The sequence below is a fragment of the Oncorhynchus masou genome, chromosome 24 (genome assembly GCF_036934945.1).
Source record: "Oncorhynchus masou masou isolate Uvic2021 chromosome 24, UVic_Omas_1.1, whole genome shotgun sequence".
Classification (NCBI taxonomy): Eukaryota; Metazoa; Chordata; class Actinopteri; order Salmoniformes; family Salmonidae; genus Oncorhynchus; species Oncorhynchus masou.
This window is the reverse complement of record NC_088235.1, coordinates 91,144,663-91,167,429: the sequence shown is the minus strand read 5'-3', so window position 1 is coordinate 91,167,429 and position 22,767 is coordinate 91,144,663. Positions and strand designations below refer to the sequence as shown.

General features: G+C 41.5%; 2 protein-coding genes across 8 annotated transcripts in view; one reads left to right on the top strand and one right to left on the bottom strand.

Moving 5' to 3' along the window:
- Nucleotides 1–393: 393 nt before the first annotated feature.
- On the bottom strand, nucleotides 394–12,333 carry ociad1 (OCIA domain containing 1). 5 transcript variants are annotated; one of them, XM_064935621.1, is made up of 9 exons: nucleotides 12,115–12,333; nucleotides 11,673–11,757; nucleotides 4,679–4,732; nucleotides 4,534–4,581; nucleotides 4,282–4,411; nucleotides 3,988–4,193; nucleotides 3,518–3,738; nucleotides 3,300–3,401; nucleotides 394–1,363 (listed from the first exon to the last, which is right to left on the bottom strand). In XM_064935621.1, the coding sequence occupies exons 1-9, from the start codon at nucleotides 12,163–12,165 to the stop codon at nucleotides 1,361–1,363; spliced, it is 900 nt and encodes a 299-aa protein (XP_064791693.1). In that variant the 5' UTR covers nucleotides 12,166–12,333; the 3' UTR covers nucleotides 394–1,360. The 5 variants fall into 5 exon arrangements, with proteins under 5 accessions (XP_064791693.1, XP_064791695.1, XP_064791694.1 ...); XM_064935623.1 differs by lacking the exon at nucleotides 3,300–3,401 and having other exon boundaries at nucleotides 394–599; nucleotides 1,277–1,363; nucleotides 3,583–3,738; XM_064935622.1 differs by lacking the exon at nucleotides 3,300–3,401 and having other exon boundaries at nucleotides 3,583–3,738.
- A 1,703-nt stretch (nucleotides 12,334–14,036) lies between these two features.
- The window catches only part of fryl (furry homolog, like), a 104,616-nt gene continuing 95,885 nt past the window's right edge, over nucleotides 14,037–22,767 (top strand). For 2 of the 3 annotated variants that reach the window (XM_064935613.1, XM_064935614.1), the window contains exon 1: nucleotides 14,037–14,315. The gene's annotated coding sequence lies outside the window, so the exon portion shown is untranslated. The remainder of the gene's footprint in view (nucleotides 14,316–22,767) is intronic. The other variant, XM_064935615.1, reaches the window with a different exon arrangement.

Sequence of the window (22,767 nt, the reverse complement as noted above, 5' to 3'; positions counted from 1 at the left end):
CTCCAACTGTCAACCCGTGGGTGATTTGACTTGGCCTCTCAAGTTTTTGGAGCAAAAAATACATATTTAATTATTATTTTGGGGGGCTTAAGACTAGAAACACCAGCAAATCAGCTCTAAGGGAATTACATTTTGGAAATCAATTCCAAAGTATTCCCACGCATAGTGATATAGTAGGTGTGATTTTATACAAATGTAAGCAAGGTTTGCAATTAGTATGTTTTAGTCAGTTTGGGGTTATTACAGTCTGCAAGCAAATTACTTGTGATTATGTTCCGGCCCCCTGACCATCATCTCAAGAAAAAATAATAATAATTGGCCCGGGGCTGAATCTAGTTGATGATCCCTGCTATAGAGCATAAATGAGAGATGACTACAGCCGGCACACCGAAACCAATTTGGCTATGATTTAATAATCAACACAGTTGTTTGACAAAACATAAACAGAAGGAAAGAGATATGTGTTACACAGTGCTATTTATTTTTATGTCTGCACCACACCTTGCTGAAAAGTCAACAGACCAGAGAATCTGGGTAAGCTTGGTCCTGGAGGACATCTCAGTCAACGCAGCTTTTGTTTTATGTTACTTTTGACACCGCTGGGAAAAAACAAGGAGGCCTATCAATTATTACTGAGTCAACACCCTGCCAAACTAAACCTTCAGATGTCCACATGTGCTAAGATGGTCTTCAAAGAGGCCCTCAACATTCTGCTTTTACATCATATAGCATTATAATCTGATCTGCCACCCTCAACGCAATAATCTGATGCCAGATACGGTCCAGATAACACCAAATGGACATATTCAATTATATTAATTTAGGACTTACAGATAAACCTTCAAAATAGTATGAGCTCACTGGTAATACTGAACATTCACATTTGAATAAGACCCAGTTACAATGCTAAAATGACGGGATGGAAACATAGCAGCGAAGGATGCTGATAGGAGGATGGCTCATAATAATGGCTGGAAATGAAGTATAACGGCTGGAATGGAGACGTGTTTGATACCATTCGATTGACTCCATTCCAGCCATTATTATGAGCAGTCCTCCCCTCAGCAGCCTCCACTGATACACAAGCTATTGGTAAGCTTGTTGGCTGCATTCAACTGCATTGGACAATTCTAGAAAGCTGCTATTCATGTTAACCTTTTGACAATATATGATTTTGCATTTATCACTTCGGAAACGTCAAACGTGTTTTTCAGATTTCTATAGCATGATTGCATAAAAAGCAGAGGTCTTGTGTATACTACATGTGCCCTCTTGCCTTCTTCTCCTGGTGCAGCAGCTGATCACTGGCTCCTGAAGCAGACTCTTCACTCGTCCCATGCATCTCCATATTGGTTCTTTTTCACTGTGGAGACAAAATAACCATACAGAGAATCAGACATAGAGTCCCAGTCAAAACATTTGGACACCTACTCATTCCAGAGTTTATTTATTTTTACTATTTTCTATATTGTAGAATAGTGAAGACATCAAAACTACGAAATAACACATACGGAATCATGTAGTAACCAAAAAAAGTTACATCAAAATGTCATATTTGAGATTCTTCAAAGTAGCCACCCTTTGCCTTGATGAAAAACCAAGTTAACTACACAAGTCAGTTAAGAACAAATTCTTATTTACAATGACAACCTACACCGGCCAAACACGGACGATGCTGGGCCAATTGAGCACCGCCCTATGGGACTCCCAATCACAGCCGGTTGTGATACAGCATGGAATCAAACCAGGGTGTCTGTAGTGACGCCTCAAGCACTGAGATGCAGTGCCTTAAACCGCTGCGCCACTAGGGAGCCATTATCTTAACCAGCTTCATGAGGTAGTCACCTGGAATGCATTTCAATGAACAGGTGTGCTTTGTTAAAGGTTTGTGTAATTGTTTTCCTTCTTAATGTGTTTGAGGAAATCAGTTGTGTTGTGACAAGGTAGGGGTAGAAACAGAAGATAACCCTATTTGGTAAAAGACCAAGTCCATATTATGGCAAGAACAGCTCAAACAAGCAAAGAGAAGTGACAGTCCATCATTACATTACAGACATGGTCAGTCAATGCAGAAAATGTCAAGAACTTTGAAAGTTCTTCAAGTGCAGTCGCAAAAACCATCAAGCGCTATGATGAAACTGGCTCTCATGAGGACCGCCACAGGAAAGGAATAACCAGAGTTACCTCAGCTACAGAGGATAAGTTCGTTAGAGTTAACAGCCTCAGAAATGGCAGCCCAAATAAATGCTTCAGAGTTCAAGTAACAGACACATCTCAACATCAACTGTTCAGAGGAGACTGCGTGAATCAGGCCTTCATGGTTGAATTGCTGCAAAGAAACCACTACTAAAGGACACCAATAACAAGGAGCGACTTGCTTGAACCAAGAAACATGAGCAATGGGCATTAGGCTGGTGGAAATCTGTCCTTCAGTCTGATGAGTCCAAATTTGAGATTTTTGGTTCCAAATGCAGTGTCTTTGTGAGACACAGAGTAGGTGAACCGATGATCTCCGTATGTGTGGTTCCCACCTTGAAGCATGGAGGAGGAGGAGGTGTGATGGTGTGGGAGTGCTTTGCTGGTGATACTGTCTGGGATTTATTTAGAATTCAAGACACACAACCAGCATGGCTACCACAGCATTCCGATAGCGATACCCCATCCCATCTGGTTGCGCTTTGAGGGACTATCATTTGTTTTTCAATAGGACAATGACCCAACACACCTCCAGGCTGTTTAAGGGCTATTTGACCAAGGAGGAGTGCTGCATCAGGTGACCTGGCCTCCACAATCACCCGACCTCAACCCGTTTGAGATGGTTTGGGATAGTTGGACCGCAGAGTAAAGGCAAAGCAGCCAACAAGGGCTCAGCATATGTGAAACCTCCTTCAAGACTGTTGGAAAATTATTCCAGGTGAAGCAAGTTGAGAGAACGCCATGTGTGTGCAAAGCTGTCATCAAGGCAAAGGGTGGCTACTTTGAAGAATCTCTAATATAAAAATGAATTTTTATTTATTTAACACTGTTTGGTTTACTACATGATTCCATATGTGTTAGTTTTGATGTCTTCACTATTATTCTACAATGTAGAAAATAGTAAAAATAAAGAAAAACCCTGGAATGAGTAGATGTGACAAAACTTTTGACTGGTACTGTATGTCTATGCAATGTAGTTCACTAATGCACCCGGAATATTGTGTTTGTTTAATTCAACAATTATAAAAGGCTACATTTAATAAAACATGTATTTAACCTTTATTTAACTAGGCAAGTCAGTTAAGAAAAAAAATCTTATTTACAATGAATACCCCGGCCAAACCCGGGCAACGCTGTGCCGCCCTATGGGACTCCCAATCACGGCTGGATGTGAGGCAGCCTGCATGGCCAATTATTGCTACAAACTAAAAAGCAAATGTTAGCGTATCTTAGCATGTTCCTTGATACAGACCCCCTGCTCTGGCCAAAGACACTGATGTCCAAGTATGTGAGCACTGTTGTTGACACTGAATAATCATACCCCCATTGTAAGCACCATATGTAAATAGTCCCAATAACAACAGATCTCTGTGGGGAATGAATCACCATCTCTCTTCGGAACAGGTGTTTCAGCCGGGGACTTGAGCAGAATGTCTGCCTTTTGGGTCAGGGTAACCTCGTAGTTCTCACGGTTTCTGCTTCGTAGGTCCTCGTACAGGGTTGGTCTCTTTTTGGGAGTCTCATCATCCAAGTAAGGAGGGACTAAAAAGGCAGTGGGGGGAGGAAACCTTTCAGAGAAAACTGCTATTCAAGGCGTCCGGCCAGGGCCAATACAAAATCTGTAGAATTCCAACCACAGCTGATTCAAAAGTAAGATAATGTTCTCAAATGCTCTCTTTACTTCAACTAAATAACATTCATCTTGAAGACAATTCTGAGAATAAAACAAGGATGAGCGAGAGAGTATTATCCATGTCTGTAATAACAACATGTAAATCCTGATGTCCGTACCTGGTTGGTTGACATCAACTGCAGCTCCTGTGGGGTCAGACTCACTGAGGGGAGGACTCAACAGCGCATCCTGATCACTATAGGAGAAGTCACTAGGGTAGCTGAAGGAGTCTGCTTGGGTGCGAGGTTCCGCCACTGACTGGGAGGCTTGTTCAAAAAAAGCCTGGTTAGGATCTCCCAACTCTGATGGGTTCTGAGGAGCAAACCTGGTTCCAATGAAAATGTAACTTGGTAAGATGCCAAAACAATAATCAGTTACCACAATGGGGAAAGGAGATTAGATGCAATACTAACTGTTGAGGGATATGACGTTGTCCTTGTCTTAGGGCTTCACCCAATGGGGAATTCTCCAGATTTTTGAACTTCTCCTGACATATCTTTGTGTAAGAGATCTTCCCGCCAATGTACCCAAACAGACCAGCAACTGAAAATAGACACCACGCACACAAAAGTGAATATTCCCATAGACATGACACTGGTACATATACATACACATTTTGAATTCCAGCAGGACACTGAAAAGCCTCATATTCAGCCTTCACTTACTAGCTACTTTAGGCAGGGAACCAAATCGTGGTGAGGGTGCAAGGACTCCTGAAAGGGAGAGATTGACTTTACTTTCTAACCCAATGAAAGGCATTAGAGGCTGATATTTGAATTACAATCTCACTGGACTGAGCATTGAACGTACCTTTCATAACGAGTGCTTGAGCTACAGACACTGCCACAGCAGTTAATGGAAGGGCTGTGAATACATAATGATGTCATTAGTGCATACAAAATCTATACATCATTATAACTCTCTATATCAACAATGCATGCTCATAACACTTCAGTAGCTACAAACTTGAGTAAATGAGAAATCAGAGAGAAACAGAAGGGGTAAACCTGGGGTGTAATCAGTGGTTAAATTGGGATTTGGAAGGTCCGTAGTTGGTGGGCTCAGCTGAGGGGATGATATAATGTACTAGCCTAAATATATACTGACAAAAAGCACATATCACAGTCTTCACTATTATTCTACAATGTAGAAAATAGTAAAAATAAAGAAAAACTCTTGAATAACTAGGTGTTCTAAAACATTTGACCAGTAGAGTACACAGTGGCAAGAAAAAGTATGGGAACCATTTGGAAATACCTGGATTTCTGCATAAATTGGTCATCAAATTTGATCTGATCTTCATCTAGGTCACAACAATAGACAAACAGTCTGCTTAAACTAATAACACACAAACAATTCTGTGTGTTCATGTCTTTATTGAACACACTGTGTAAACATTCACAATGCAGGGTGGAGAAAGTATGTGAACTCCTGGATTTAATAACTGGTTGACCCTCCTTTGGCAGCAATAACGTCAACCAAACGTTTTCTGTAGTTGCAGATCAGACCTGCACAACGGTCAGGAGGAATTTTGGACCGTTCCTCTTTACAAAACTGTTTCAGTTCAGCAATATTCTTGGGATGTCTGGTGTGAACTGCTTTCGAGGTCATGCCACAGCATCTCAATCAGGTTGAGGTCAGGACTCTGACTGGGCCCCTACAGAAGGCATATTTTCTTCTGTTGAAGCCATTCTGTTGTTGATTTACTTGTGTTTTGGCTCGTTGTCCTGTTGCATCTCCCAACTTCTGTTGAGCTTCAATAGGTGGAGAGAAAGCATAACATTCTCTTGCAAAATGTCTTGATAAACTTAGTAATTAATTTTTCCGTCGATGATAGCAAGCTGAGGCTGATGCTCCCTCCACCATACTTTACAGTTGGGATGAGGTTTTGATGTTGGTGTGCTGTGCCTTTTTTACTACACACATAGTGGTGTGTGTTCCTTCCAAACAACTCAACTGTAGTTTCATCTGTCCACTGGAACATCCAGGTGCACTTTTGCAAACTTCAGACGTGGAGCAATGCTTTTTTTGGACAGCAGTGGCTTCTTCCGTGTTGTCTTCCCATGAACACCATTCTTATTTGGTGTTTTACGTATTGTAGACGCATCAACAGAGATGTCAGCATGTTTGAGATATTTCTGTAAGTCTAGGATTCTTTGCAGGACGGCCACTCCTAGGGAGAGTAGCAACAGTGCTGAATTTTCTCCATTTATAGACAATTTGTCTTGCCGTGGACTGATGAACATCAAGGCTTTTATAGATACTTTTGTAACCCTTTCGAGCTTTATGCAAGTCAAAAATGCTTAATCTTGGGTCTGAGATCTCTTTTGTTCGAGGCATGGTTCACATCAGGCAATGCTTCTTGTGAAGAGCAAACTCAAATTTTGTGAGTGTTTTTTTATGGGGCAAAGCAGCTCTAACCAGTATCTCCAATCTCATCTCATTGATTGGACTCCAGGTTAGCTGGAGTCAAATTAGATTTTGGAGACGTCATTAGCCTAGGGGTTCACATACTTTTTCCAACCTACACTGCGAATGTTTAAATGTGGTATTCAACATAGACAAGAAAAATACAATAATGTGTGTGTTATTAGTTTAAGCACACCATGATTGTCTATTTTTGTGACTTAGATGAAGATCTGATCAAATTTGATGACCAACTTATGCAGAAATCCAGGTAATTCCAAAGGGTCCACATACTTTTTCTTGCCACTGTGTGTGTGTGTATATATATATATATATATATATATATATATATATGTGTGATATATATATATAAGGAGCTAGTTAGAGTAGTAGAATGAACAACATGCAATTTCAAAATCTGGTTGTGCAACAGCTGTTTTTCTCTTATGTCAGTCAATGACAGTCACTAAATTAGCCATGTCAGCTAACATATTTTTTTTATTTATTGCTAAATTAGTATAAACTTGTAATCATGGCAGAATACATAAAACATTCAATGTTCAGCATTATTGTCCACAAACTTTCCGTTCCCAGGGGCCCTGCCCTCCAGTGTGCCCCCATTGATTTTGTCATTCTCACTCTGATATCAGATTAACATGCCATAAATCATGACAAAATGTGTAGAATTGCAGGAAATGTTCTTTAAAAACCAAGTCTCTCTCTCTCCTATCCGTCAAGAGGGGGGCCACCAAAACGTTTTGCTCGTGAGGTGCCGCCAAAAGGCTAGGGCCAGCACTGTCCCTATGCACGTAATGCCATTGGCACCCGGAAAGCGTATAAACCATGCTGCCGCTAAAAACTCCAGTTCTGAAACAGCGCATTTTACTCATTACTTGGATTTGAGAAAAGTGTAGCCTAGTAACACTAGAAAACTCAAGTGATCCTCTTTTAACAGTGGCCATCAAGACTGCGTTAAAAGGTGTGTTTCCAGCAACTGCAATAAGAATGTTGTGGCTACAATGACTGGGCAGGCACATTTCTCTCCCTGTAAGGCACTTGTAACTTGAATGCGCCTCAAGAGGAATATTATTTTCTTGCATAGAATGTGACATGCTGAACAATTAAACAGGTAAACTATTATGTTTCTTTTTTTTGCCATACACCCCTGGGTGTAATCATTAGCCCCCCCAAAATTGACACTAAAACAAGAGTTTCTATTGGAGAAATTCACTTAAGTCCCTCCCCGTTCGTTTCTGTTTAAGAAAGGTTTTGCAACATAATCAGCGTAATGAATACACCCCAGATATGCGTCACAAATGCGTGGTCTGGTAAGCATGTCATACCGTGTCCACCAGTTGCATATATGTTTTGTTTTGCCGGATGTCTAGCCCACATTTTCCATACTTGACGCACATGTGCTTCGCTTTTCAAATCGCTAGCTTGTTGGAGTCTGTGTGTACTTCCGTTTGCACCACCACACCGCACAAGTTGAAATATTGAACACACCTGTCTAGTGCGGCATTAGCGCTGAAAAATTGCATAATTTTCTAGTGATGAGCTTGAATTTTACCTTCAGTAAACTATATGCTGAGTGGTTTGAAAACCATGGTTATTTTAATTTGTTTTTCTACATTTTTGTGTAGGGAACGGACACAATGTAAAACTACAAAATAGCTTTCTCGTTTCAAACTTAGACGTCTAACAGTATCTTGGTTCTGGTCTAATGCTTCTAGAAAGTTGACCTGTTCACATCGTGACGCATTTCATTACGCCCTACTGTACGTCATCTTCACGGAGTCTTGCCCAGCTACTGAACCGAGAAGTGTAGTGTTTGTAATGCAAGATGGAGAGCCTGTCTTGTCAGAGATCACATTTATTTTGGGAGATTGCAAAATGACCTTTTCATTCAAGACAGGATAAATATAGTCTCAGATGATAAATGTTTTCTTTAGTTACTTTTTCCTCAACTTGTTTATCTAACGAAGTCAAGCTTGCTTGCAGAGCAGATAGCTAACGTTAGCTAAAAGCTAGGCTAGGTTGAACATAGCATTGTAGCTACCAACCTCTCCACCTAACAATTATCATAAAAATGTAATTACCATCAAACTTAAATGGGAGGCAACAGTCATAATATAATTAGCTTAATTAACAGCCAATGTGTATTATTTAACATTACTATTCAAATATTACTCACTTATTGTTATGGGTGATTGTTTACAAGTTACTAACTATACCATGAAGCCATCACCGAAAACCACATTTATCTTCTCTGTTTTGTTAACGAACTCCCTGCTCTTTGGCAGACTGGCTGAACTGAAGACGAGGCAAAGTCAGAAAAAATGTAAGTATGCAGTGTCTGTCTCGCGACGGAGCATTCAACCGCAAGAGGGCGTTGCGCATTCACTCCGTTGTGGACGTCTCCATTGAAATGTAATGACATCCGAGTATTTATGGGTAATTTGAACGAGTTGAGGCGTTAACGATTCTGCATGGTCAATACGACATATGCAGTGGCTGTACAGCATTTACTGCGAGGCTGCCTCCTCAGAAGTAAGAGCATTCATACTTATTTTAGCCACACTCGCTACGTTCAGGCTCTGCCCTGCCCAACACAGGTCCGATTGCTTCTGCCAAATTTAAGGCCCGGCCCTGCCCAAAAGCCGAAATCATTATGGACTTCCTCCGTTAGTAAATCCATTAGCGGTTCCTTCCTGTCACACGATCGCTGCGCTTAGCAGCTCTGCCAGAGATATTAGAGAAAGGAATCCCACTGGACCTTGAATGGAAGAACGCATTACACCCCACAGACTGTTGACCAATCACGTTCATGTTGTCATGTTGCGTCACACGGTCGCTAAACTAATCGTCATATAGTCCCTTCTCAAAATCGGTATTAGTTGAGAAATGTCTATTTTCCTCGAAAGAACGTAATGTCATAATTCCAAAACGATACAACAAAACAGATCCCAGATTAATTATGTCACATCTTGCGAAAATGTGTAATGTTCTATTTCTTGTTTAAGAAATGCATGGTAGATGTTGGATTTTTGAGATAGCGCCTAATTGACTCCCATTCCCTCCTTGACGACGAACACGATGGGCGTTAATACTATTCCAACGGAGATTACCAGCTCCTTAAAATGTATATTCCAATGGAGATTACCATATCCTTAAAAAGTATCTCTGGCTCTGCTCAATGAACAAAGACAAGAGGAGAGCCATTAGCTACTTTTGGTCACTCTAAACTCTGACAAAACTCAAGCAAATGTTTGGGGGAAATAATCTCTTCCGTTTTATATATACAGATGCACCTTGTGCTAGGGCCAATGAAAGGCCACTCTAAAATGTGCAGTTATGTCACACACTACATTTTCTCAACATAAGGGAGCATGCAATTGGCATGCTGGCTACAGGAACTGTCCCCCAGAGCTTTTGCCAAAGATGTAATGTTCATTTCTGAATCAAATACAATTTTATTGGTCACATACACATGGTTAGCAGATGTTAATGTGAGTGTAGCGAAATGCTTGTGCTTCTAGTTCCGACAGGGAAGTAATATCTAACAAGTAATCTAACAATTCCACAAAAACTACCTAATAAACACAAATGTAAAAAGGATGGAATAAGAATACGTACATATAATTATATGGATGAGAGATGGCCGAGCGGCATAGGCAAGATGCAATAAATGGTATAAAATACAGTATGTAATGTAATATGTAAACATTAAAGTGCTATTATTTAAAGTGACTAGTGATCCATTTATTAAAGTGGCCAATGATTTCAAATCGGTATGTAGCCAGCAGCCTCTCTGTGCTAGTGATGGCTGTTTAACAATCTGATGGTCTTGAGATAGATGCTGTTTTTCAGTCTCTCTGTCCCAGCTTTGATGCACCTGTACAGACGTAGCCTTCTGGATGATAGCGGGGTGAACAGGCAGTGGCTCGGGTGGTTGTTGTCCTTGATGATCTTTTCGTCCTTCCTGGGACATCTGGTGCAGTAGGTGTCCTAGAGGGCAGGTAGTTTGCCCCCGGTGATGCGTTGTGCAGACCGCACCAACCTTTGGAGAGCCCTGCGGTTGGGGGTGGTGCAGTTGCCGTGATACAGCCTGACAGGATTCTCTCAATTGAGCACCTGTAAAAGTTAGTGAGGGTTTTAGGTGACTGAGGTTGAAGAGGTGCTGTTGCGCATTTTTCATCACGCTGTCTGTGTGGGTGGACCATTTCAGTTTGTCTGTGATGTGTACGCTGAGGAACTTGAAGCTTTCCACCTTCTTCACTGTGGTCCCGTGGATGGGGAGGGTGCGCCCTCTACAGTTTCCTGAAGTCTACGATCATCTCCTTTGTTTTGTTGACGGTGAGTGAGAGGGGTTTTTCCTGACACCCACACTCCAAGAGCCCTCACCTCCTCCCTGTAGGCTGTCTCGTTGTTGTTGGTAATCAAGCCCACTAATACATACAGGAACTTGGCTCCTTTTGTTCACCTCACCTAGAATTCCTTACAATCAAATGCCGACCACATTATCTCCAAAAATAATGTTAGTTACGGCCGTGTATTACTGTGCCCATGCCCAGTCATGTGAAATCGATAAAACCTTTGAAATTGTTGCATGTTGCGTTTATATTTTTTATATGACGTTTTAAGCACTTCTGACACCATGTTATGATCTTAAAGCCAAAATAGGCTTGATCCAAGAATGTGGTAGGAGGCTGAGTATGGAGGGTGTGACAATTGCGGAGCCTCCGGAGGCATACAGAGTCCATATTGAGTGCCATACCACATCGCTGTGCCTCCAAAATTGTTTAAAAATGCGGCGGGCTCTGTATAGCTCTGCATTTACATGATTGGTTGACGGTAAGTGGGGGTGTGAGTTACTGAATAAACACCAACTTCCTTCACAACAGCTCTGCACTGCTCCGCGAAGCATGAATGCCTTGACTTCTGCAGAGGCCATAAATGCAGCTCAGCTTCAGAATGTTAGTGATCAATTCAGTGATACCTAGCCTTAACCCCATTTATAACGTCGGGGTCGGTCGAGTCGGGTAGCAGAACTATATTACGGATCCCTCTGCAACGTTACATTTGTGACGCACGGCGCAATGCAGTACGCTGCAGATTTGGCCTCTACAAGCATCCGGAGACACCGCAGTTGCGTCAAATGCTTGGTATGGACCTTCCATATCGCATTGCCAGAGCAAGCATAAATGGGCTTTCATGCTTCCAGAAACATATTGCAAGCAATGCGTGTTAATTTTTAGACAGAGCGTCATGCTCTTAAAACTCCCTGTACAGAAGATGCCTTCGTCCAATGATTTACGTGTAATGAAACAGAGTCATGATTAGGGTTTGGGAATGGGGTGCTATTTGGAACATTTCCTTATGTTGTAGCATGACTTACATCTGTACCAAAAGCTCTCTTGGTTGCATTCCCGAAACACTCTCTTCTCCTCCTCCGTGGGAATGTAGGGTGCCCCAACTTGACTCTGTTATACAGGGTACAGAAATGTAGCAATTGTAATTAGTTAGATAACATATACATAGCAGATTAAACTAAACTCTGTCGTGTTCTACTTTTCCACTGCACTACATACGCCAGTCGTCTACTGTAGTGAGTAGAGTGGTTGAAATGCGAACTTTAGCAAAATACTTTGCATCGCGTAGAAGCGTTATCGACGATAGTATTACTACAGTACTACTTGATTAACTTGCTAATTACTCATGTTTGAGTTAGCGACTAGAAAGTGCTGTTGTAGCTAGCTTGGGAAAACTGTTTGTTTGGCAAGCTAATCCGCAGAAAGCTAACTAGCGGTTAGCTAGTTACTGTTAGCTTGTTACTGTACCTGAGCCCCTTGTTGTTGTTGATCAGTGAATCCCATTGACGTTTGTGACATGACTAGAAAATAAATTGAGGTACGGAGAAAAAATTGCTACACCATTATTTCGAGGTTATGTGCATGTGTAACAGGGGAAACAATTGAAACTTCAAAAATGACCTCAAAGCAGGGAAGCCGTTGAAATCAGAAGGCGATTGCCTTACGCAAAACCTGAGTGTAAACGTCACGCGTAAAGAAGCGTGCCCAGTCTTCTTCTTCGATGAGGTTTAACGGCGGTTGACATCCAATAAATGTTGCATTACTGCCACCTACTAGACTGGAGTATACTACCCTTATGCATTGCTTGAAAATAAATAAATAAACAAATACTCTACCATCTAACACTACACACTCACCACCCAACTCCACTATTTAACTATATATAGTCCTATCTCAGGCCAACAGCCTGAAATGACTTGTTGGCCTATCCCTCTATACTGGTACAGATCTACTACTCACACCACTCCTCTCAGGATCCCTCCCCCTTGACCCATCTTCCTCTACTTTCTTCACTGCCTCAGCATACGACAACTTCTGTGCTACTCTAACCCTGGAAACCTCCACCTGCCTCTCTCACACTGGACATTTCTGATCCCCAGCCCCATGGACACCCGTTTAATTAACACATACCACTACTTTCCCCAATGTTACACATTCCTTTGTCTCATGCCCTTCTGCACACTTCTAACACCTAGTAACCTCCTCCTATACACTGCTTCCACATGCCCATAAGCTTGACACCTGTAACAACGTAATGTATTCGGCACAAAAGTTCCTAGAGTATATAAGATATCCTGTAACATCACTTTGTCCAGCAACGGCTCAACATCAAAACACAAAAGAACACACAACAACTCTTACGCCATCCTGTCTAAGTCGCAACAAACAATGTGCATGACAAACACTGGGAATCTTCCCCTTCAGTTGGTCAACTTTCACATTTACCGCTACCATGTAATCACTCCTTTCAATGGTGCCCTTTTCTTGAGTGCAAAACAACTTGCATCTCTTGTCCCCATTTGTTTAATGTGCAGCGCCTGCACCCTCTGATCAGCAGAAACACAAACAATTATCACAAGACTACTTCTGTTTACCTTCACCGATTCCACAGCATCTTTTTCATTGTGCCCCTTATCCTGACCCTCGGTGCAACCCTCGGCTCTGACAACTAGCACACCCGGTCCAGACACAACAAAGCCTCAAGACCAACACTTGCTCCAGATTGAAATAGTTGGGCTCGTTTGAGCAAATAAGTTGTCAAGTCGGCGACCAAAGCTTTTAAAGAGTCTTGCATTTTGAAAAAAATCTGATTTTCACCTAGATGACCTTTACAAAAATCGTATGATTAAAGGTCCTAAAGTGTAAGGTCGGATGGGGTTGGGTGGGCTTGGAGGATGGGGGAGGGTCTTGATCACACCGATAGTGTTATTGCATTTTGGTACACCCGAAGTGCATTCATTTCCAATGGAAAGCTGCGTTTGCCTTGCGCAATTGCATTGCAGAGGCAGTTGCAGTGCCTTCTGTGTGTTGCATACATAATATTTATCAAACTTATGCATCAAACTGTATGCTTACATATCTTGACAGAAATGGTAGCAGAAGGTGAATGTTGAACTTGTGTTGCACTCATATCCAGATGATGCTGCATACCATTTTGCGTAATAACCCTGTGGGTGTGATTGAAGCAGGACACTGTATATATGATCAACCTGTCAATGTGAAAAGCACCTTACCGCGTCCAGTCTACTCATCGGAACGCCATCCAATCAATGTAGAGGTGTAAGATTGCCAGAGCCTGAACAACAAATAAAATACTTTATACAATGTAGGTGTAAACTATTTGAACCAATCATATAATGCAAAGGGCGGGGCATATTGCCAACATTTTGACAGTGGTACGCTCATATCAGACAACACAAACCGCAAAATTGTTTACCAATCTGTCAACGAGGATAGTTGCTATAAGACGAGTTTAGATCTTTTAAAAAATTAAAAGAAGAGCGTTCAAAAAAAAAAGAACGGATGGGAAAGGAAGGTGAGGACACATACTGAAATATCTCATTTGCGATCCCAGCGAAGTTTCACTGACACTGTTGGAAAAAGCTATAATTGTAGCATGCCAGACGAGTTGGATTGCTAGCAAACAAGCTAAGCGTACTTTAAAAAAGGTAAGCTCGGCCGAGATTTGAAATACAAGGTCCTTCCAAATAGCTCATTTATTAAAGTTAGCAGACCTAGCTTTTCGTAGCGAGCAGTTTGCCGTTTCGGACAAATTGATAAGCTATGGAATTGCTTCGATACTAGCTAGCATAGTTGGGTAACGTTAGATATCTGTCTTGCTAGCTATGTGTGATTAGCTAACCATGTCAGGATTTGGCAAACCCAGAAGTACTCAAATACTGGACAGGAAGGAAGCCAAATGAATGTTACCGTTGTTGTCATTTAGCTAACATTAACCAGCTCTAGCTAGACAGCCAATTAATAAAGGAAACTAGGCTGGCTAGCTAGTTAGTTATCTAACGTGACCAACTCGCTTGCTAGCTACGACGTTGGCGATATTGAAGACACAGCACAATGGCAATCATAGCAAGCTAACTGTTGTTGGCTCATGTACAGTACCAATAATTTGATAAAACCCCCCTTGCGTCTTTTGTTTTGCCACTGTGTCTTTCCGTTGATTTACGTCGTAGGTGTTCCTGTCACCATGCTATGCCACTGAAATTCGTTTTTGAGGAGGCAAGCTGCAGTCACACAGGCGAGGCAAGTTAGAGCATGGTCAAAGATCCTGCTTTGATTTGACTTTACACCTACCATGGCAGGTAGTCTAATACTAGGTTACAACTAACGTTACTGAGTGCGGTTAATCAGCAAATATCCATATACACTTGTATATTATACAGCTGTACCTTACTTACTCGGACATTCGTTGCCTTTGTCATGCCAATGTACCCCAAAGTTGTCTCAATTACCTATATAGCCCAACAACCAGGGAAGGAAATCTCCCCCAAAATTTTGGATTCTCAAATATCATTGCTGGATGTTTGCTCACTCTACCTCTGTTCTGTAGGCGTTATATTTAAAGTTAATCAGCACTGTAATAGCTAACATTCACACAATTTATTCTGTGTGTAATTACGGCAAAGGCCAAATTGCATTTGCCCTGTTTTAACAGATGCTTTTGTCCACCTCTTAAATTAGGCCACATCCTTACAGCGTCTGTGACAACGGTGGCAGTACACACACTGCTCAGTAAAGATCCATCACAATATATTGGCAATAGCCTGTCCATTGCCTCTCTCTTTTGGTGTGTTTGTACAGCAAAGGGAGAATAGACACACAATGAGGAGTTTGTTCTTGTTTTCTGTAGCTGTAAGATGGCAACACAGAGAGAAATCTGGTCAGTCTGCAATGAACCAGGAGGTGTTCAATTTCAGACCCTGGGGCCTTTGCAATACACTTCTCATCTGGAGAAAAGTCTGTGTGTCACTCCCAAATGGGTCAGGGCTCTACAGTGTGACCATTTTACTCGCAATTAATTTAGGAGCACCAGTGCACCTAGAAAAAGGATACTGGCTGTATTACCTCAATTTTTTTTATTGTGCCCCTAAATTTCATTTTGCGCCTACATTTTTCAATATAGGTGAACACGTGCTCTTGGGGTACATGCTCTGAATAATCAGTAACCATTTGATCCAAGGACTTTGGTGCTTTTTGTGTTGTTGCGTAAACATATTCAATTACATCAGAGGCCAGCAGGCAGATGCAAAGGGTGAATTTGAGTGTGACATTGTCATTCACTAGGCCAGCCAATGTTTACCATTCCACTGTTACATTAAACACTAGGATGTTACATGTTAAGGGTGAAAGTATTAAAGCAGCTTTAAAAAAACATGTTTTGCTTATCATTGCAATATTTAGATGACTATGGTGCTTAGGCTACATCTTACATAAGATGTAAGCATTATCGTCATAATTTTATGTAAAATTGTTGAATAAAATGGGTTAGATCACGGTCATGGTCAGGACAGGAGGCTGGTTTGTTGTGGTCACATTTAAGAAAGTGATCTGCCCCAACCCATACATGTCTCTCTGTGTGGTTGACTGATCCTCTCAACCTCCCCCTTCAGGGATAAGCCTCTGATTGCTGTACAGATGTGTTCGCATTGTGCACGCACCCACTGGGCCTCTGCATAGGAATGGCAGGGAATCCTTGTAAATTGCAAAGGGGCATCTATCTGTGATTACCCAGGGCATAATTCTGGGGAATATGTGTTTTTGGGTTAATCCTGGAAGACATTAATGTCATTGAGTGAAGGGATGGAGCTGTTCTCTGAGTGGTTCCCCTGTCAAACCATGGATGTGTCTTTTCTCAGGATGAGCCAGAGGAGAGCCATTGGTCACTCTTATCACTGCATAGTGTGATGGTTAGATTTATATGAGCCAGATAAGAACTGTGCAGTCAAGCATTTCTCTTAATGAGTCTGGTGCGTCACTCTTTCTCCTGTCCCATCAGACTGACACTGTTGTCCCTTTCCTCTCTTACTGCTTTGTGCCTGTACTGACCAACTGACTGACTCTTTTGCACCTCTGCCATCTGGTAAAACAAATGAGGCTTCCCAGTGTTTACCTTCATGGAGTTCAAGGCTGCACAAATATCGTTATCTTGCCTTGCTTGTTGTTGACTCTGTAACACCTGCATCTGGCTGATCTACGACCTCAACATTTCACCTACTGCCTTATCAAGAGCACTTACAGGAAACCCTGGATTTCCTGTGTGAACTATACAGCTATATTCTTATTACCTACTGAATTACAGCCTTATTTTTGCCTGCCTGGTGATGGTGAGACTGGATCTCTTGCCAAATTATCTGCTAAACCTAACTAAAAAGGTTGGTGGTGTGTCTGTTTGCTTGGTGCTAAATTATTAACCTGAACTGCTGCAGTCTTTATCCGGTGGCAAAAATAAAGAACATGTTAAACTGCAAGCCATGCAAGTTACTCTGATTTTAAAGGTACTGCTGCTAAGCAACTTTAAAAAGAGGTTAAATAGTTGTTCATCAGACAAGCCCCCATCCTTTAGTTATAGTCATCCTAAAATGAGCAATCCTTTTGTCTTTGGATGCATTCAAAGTGTTCTGTAATACACAAATGTGAATTGAGTTCAGCTAGAAATAGCCTATAATGGGGCCTTGCCGAGGCATGTTATTTTTGGCTTTGGAAAGGGAGAACTGGTTTGGAGCAGGATAATTGATGTTTGGGACTGACTTCACCAAAGAAACCACCCGGTCTTCGGCCCAAGGAAAGCCAACTCTGTTCCTCTCTCACCGCATACAGAGTGTGCCTGTGTGTTTGGACTGGAGCTTTCAGGGGCTGTGTACTAGGTTTCACATGAGCTCTCTTTAGAAATCAAACTGGTTGTGAGGAAGAGCTTTCTAAAACATGCAAACAAGTGGTCCTGTTAGTGCAGTTGCATGAAGGCCTTAACCTGTCAGGAGAATCTAGTGTTCTGCTCCATACGAAGGTTGTCATTACGCAGGAGAAAAGCCTTTCATTTGGTGCTGGTGAACAAGATGTAGTTAGTTCTTATTTTGTCCTTTTTGTCCTATTCGTCCCAGTTGTGACTGCACCAATGCTGAGATCTAGTGTTGCACAAAACATTCGATACTTGAACATGAAAAACGTTTCTGTACTATAATTTGTTTCTTTCGGTACTTCTGTTGAATTTGTATCACGGATAAAATCTATCAGCCAGTGTTAATTTCTTCATCAAACATATTACTGAAACACCATTTTTTTGTGGCAATCACTCACTGTTGACGTTGAGACGGGTGTTTTGCGAGTACTGTTTAATTAAGCTACCAGTTGAGGACTTGTGAGGCGTCCATTTCTCAAACTCGACACTCTGGACTTGTCCTCTTGCTCAGTTGTGCACCTGGGCCTCCCATTATTTCTATTCTGGTTAGAGACAGTTTGCACTGTTCTCTGAAGTGAGTAGTACACAGCGTTATACGAGATCTTCAGTTTCTTGGCAAGAAACTGGAATAGCCTTCATTTCTCAGAACAAGAATAGACTGACGAGTTTCAGAAGAAAGGTCTTTTGTTTCTGGCCATTTTGAGCCTGTAATCAAACCCACAAATGCTGATGCTCCAGATACTCAACTAGTCTAAAGAAGGTCAGTTTTATTACGTGTTTAATCAGAACAACAGTTTTCAGCTGTGGTAACATAATTGCAAAATGGTTTTATAATGATCAGTTAGCCTTTTTTTAAATGATAAACTTGGATTAGCTAACACAACGTGCCATTGGAACACAGGAGTGATGGTTGCTGATAATGGGCCTCTGTACGCCTATGTAGATATTCCATAAAAGAATCTGCTGTTTCCCGCTACAATAGTAATTTATAACATTAACCAATGTCTACTATGTATTTCTGATCAATTTGATGTTATTTTAATGGACAAAAAATGTCCTTGTTTTTTGAAAGAAAAGCACATTTCTAAGTGAACCCAAACTTTTGAATGGTAGTGTACAGTACATGTTTCAAGCAGACCACCATAGTCCCTGTGCCCAAGAAAGCGACGCTAACCTTTCCCTCAATGTGCACAAGACAAAGGAGCTGATTGTGGACTACATGAAAAGGTGGGCCGAACACGCCCCCATTCACATCGACAGGGCTGTAGTGGAGCAGGTCAAGAGTTTCAAGTTCCTTGGTGTCCACATCACCAACGAACTATCATGGTCCAAACACACCAAGATAGTTGTGAAGAGGGCACGACAACATATTTTCCCCCTCAGGAAGCTGAAAATATTTGGCATCGGTCCCCAGAGCCTCAAAGTTAAACAGATGCAATATCGAGAGCATCCTGACCGGTTGCCTCACAGCCTGGTATGTCAACTGCTCGGCATCCGACCGTAAGGCGCGACACAGGGTAGTGCTTATGGCCCAGTACATCTTATGGCCAAGCTTCCTGCCATCCAGGACCTCTATACTAGGCGCTGTCAGAGGAAGGTAAAAAAAAAATGGTCAAAGACTCCAGTCACCCAAGTCATGAACTGTTCTCGCTGCTACTGCTTTATTGTTAATAATTTGTTTTACTTATTGATTTTATTTTTGCTTTATTTTTTTAATAAGATTTTCTTAATCAACAATGCAGTTTAGGAAATAGAGTTAAGGGCTTGGAAGTAAGCATTTCACTGAAAGGTCTACGACACCTGTCACCTAAACATTTATTTGCTTTGAATAGGGCTCCAACAGGCCACCCCTCTCTTGCCTTGTGAATGACATCATTATTGGTTAAAGAGACGTCGTGCACTTTTATAAAATGAGCTTCTATGCAAATGTTGTTTATCAGTACAATAAAATAAGTTTCAAATGGGAAGGAAATGGATCGTTTGTCATCTGTAGCCCCAAGAAACCATCTAAAACAAGCTCAATAAATCAATGCATGCTCTAGAGGTCTTCACGGGTCCAGAAAGTTGGCTCCGCTCCAAAATGGACCTGGGGATTTCCCACCCTGACCCGAGCATGAATATTTGTTTCATACCCGTTCCATATTAACCTGGTCGGTTCCAGGTCCGATCTGATGGAGGAAAGCAGCAGAAAATGTGTTTTTAAGCCACTTTATTAACCGGAGGTGATAAAGCGCGTGAGGGACAAATGTGCCGCTCTAGCAGGCTAGGGAGGGGCCGTACTGAGTGTGTGAGCTGCCATAGCTAGGATATTTATCATCAAATATGATTACGTAATACCTGTCTTGGACTGCATTAAACCTGTATGAAAAGTTTGGTAAGCTAGCGAACATTAGCGAGCTAGGCTAACTGAGGCTGCAGTGTATGTGGTTTGTGATACTACAATTACAAATAACTCCAGAATATATTTAGTAGGAGCCTACATGTTGGTCATTATAGCCTATCCTTTTAATTGTCAATTTAATTCCATCTTCCATTGATTAGATAACGCCTAACTTTTGCCACACACGGAGCGAGGCTCTATGACTGTAGCCTATTGCCGCTTTGATGACTTATGATTGGCCAACAGAAAGCTAAACACGCCACGCTCTACTCTTGTGAAAAGCAAGACCGCAGCAGCATAAATTATACAATTTCTCTCTCTTTCTCAACTGCAGCAGTCGCGTTCGGAAATGCACGGGCTTCTGGACAAGACAGTTATGATTGTCACGGGTGTGTCTAATTTTATCAGATCCAACCCAGATCTGTGACATTATTTAGAATTCTGGATTCGGACTAGAGGTCGACCGATTTAATCGGAATGGCAGATTAATTAGGGCCAATTTTAAAGTTTTCATAACAATCGGAAATCGGTATTTTTGGGCGCAGATTTAATTTTAAATATTTTTTTTAAATTAATTTAACCTTTTATTTAACTAGTCAAGTCAGTTAAGAACACATTTTTATTTTCAATGACTGCCTCGGAACGATGGGTTAACTGCCTCGTTCAGGGGCAGAACAACAGATTTTCACCTTGTCAGCTCGGGGGTTCCAGTCTTGCAACCTTCAGTTAACTAGTCCAAAGCAATAACGACCGGCCTCTCTCTCGTTGCACTCCACAAGGAGACTGCCTGTTACGTGAATGCAGTAAGCCAAGGTAAGTTGCTAGCTAGCATTACACTTAACTTATAAAAAACAATCAATCATAATCACTAGTTAACTACAAATGGTTGATATTACTAGATATTATATAGCGTGTCCTACGTTGCATATAATCTGACTGAGCATACAAGTATCTGACTGAGCCGTTGTAGACAGAAGGCGCGTAAACATTCATTCAAACAGCACTTTCAGTGCGTTTTGCCAGCAGCTCTTCGTTGTGGGTCAAGCATTGCGCTGTTTATGACTTCAAACCTATCAACTCCTGAGATGAGGCTGGTGTAACCGAAGTGAAATGGCTAGCTAGTTAGCACGCGCTAATAGTGTTTCAAACGTCACTCGCTTTGAGCCTTCTAGTAGTTGTTCCCTTTGCTCTGCATGGGTAACGCTGATTCGATGGTGGCTGTCGTCGTTGTGTTGCTGGTTCGAGCCCAGGGAGGAGAGGGACGGAAGCTGTACTGTTACACTGGCAATACTAAAGTGCCTATAAGAACATCCAATAGTCAAAGGTTAATGAAATACAAATGGTATAGAGGGAAATAGTCCTATAATTCCTATAATAACTACAACCTAAAACTTCTTACCTGGGATTATTGAAGACTCATGTTAAAAGGAACCACCAGCTTTCTCATGTTCTGAGCAAGGAATGTTAGCTTACTTACATTTACTTTCTTCAACACTTTGTTTTTGCATTATTTAAACCAAATGGAACATGTTTCATTATTTATTTGAGCCTAAATTGATTTTGTTGATATATTAAGTTAAAATAAGTGTTCATTCAGTATTGTTGTAATTGTCATTATTACAAATACATTTTTTTTTAAATCGGCCAATTTAACCGGTATAGGCTTTTTTGGTCCTCCAATAATCGGTATCGGCGTTGAAAAATTATAATCGGTCGACCTCTAATTCGGACCCGCTTGGGTGCTGGATTCGGTCTCGGCATTTGGGTCCAGGTGGATCCGTGAAGGCCACTAGCATGCACACACTCCTTTTACATATCAATTCACCTGTATTGTGAAGAAGCTTTGATTTACACAGTTTATCAATGGATTTACCATTCAAATAAAGTATTACCCTTATGTTAAAATAGTTTGGTAATTGATTCATTAATGCATACATGGATGTCTCTGAAAAATGTCAAATGTAATGTTGTTGAACGACAGATGCCCAACACTTGAACAGGGCAGTAGATTCGCTTATCTGTCTGGATCAGTGCCATTCTGTGACTGGCTAATTTAATTCCTTTTTAAAATTTTGTTTTTAACCTTTTTTACGGTTTTGGTATCACGATACTAAACCTGGTATCTCTATCGAAGTAAAAATTCTGGTATCTTGACATTAACTGAATTCGGGATGTTACAGTACCTTCTATCCACCTGCAGATGAGATCAGCATCCTGTCTGACCTAGAAAACCCTGTGTTGTTTGTGTTTCAGGTTGGTACAGCTGACTATGTTGGGCTTTGTTCAGGCTTCTTACTCAACCCACGAAAGCGTGTTCACCATTTTAAGCACGTCTCACAACTAGTGTGTCGTTCCGTAAATGTCCATGGTCATTATTTCCTTACCTGTGAAATGCATGACTAACTCTGTACTTACGCTGCTTGTGGGTCTATATATAGAGTGGGAGCTTAGTCTGTGGCTGGCTGGCTGTGTTGCTATACAGCCTCCAGTCTAGGAGGTCAAATGGGCCCTCGTGGGCTTGTTTTCTGCTCCACTTGTTTGTCTGGTCACACATTTTGTTTCTGGAGTTTCTGTTGTAACAGGAAGTTAGATCTGTTATTCACAAGTATGTGTGTGAAGCAGTTATCTGTCAGAAAGGGGCATCATTCTACTGTGTGTGCGCGCGGGTGTGTTTGTATTGCTGCCTGTCGAATACTGCTGAGGTTTTGTGGCGTAACGGGTGTTCCAACTGTTTCCATTGAACGTCTGTGCTGACCTGTTCTCACACTGTCCTCTGTTCTGCCGAGAGGAGAGTTTTCGCTCTCTCTTTCTGACTGGCTGGTATGTG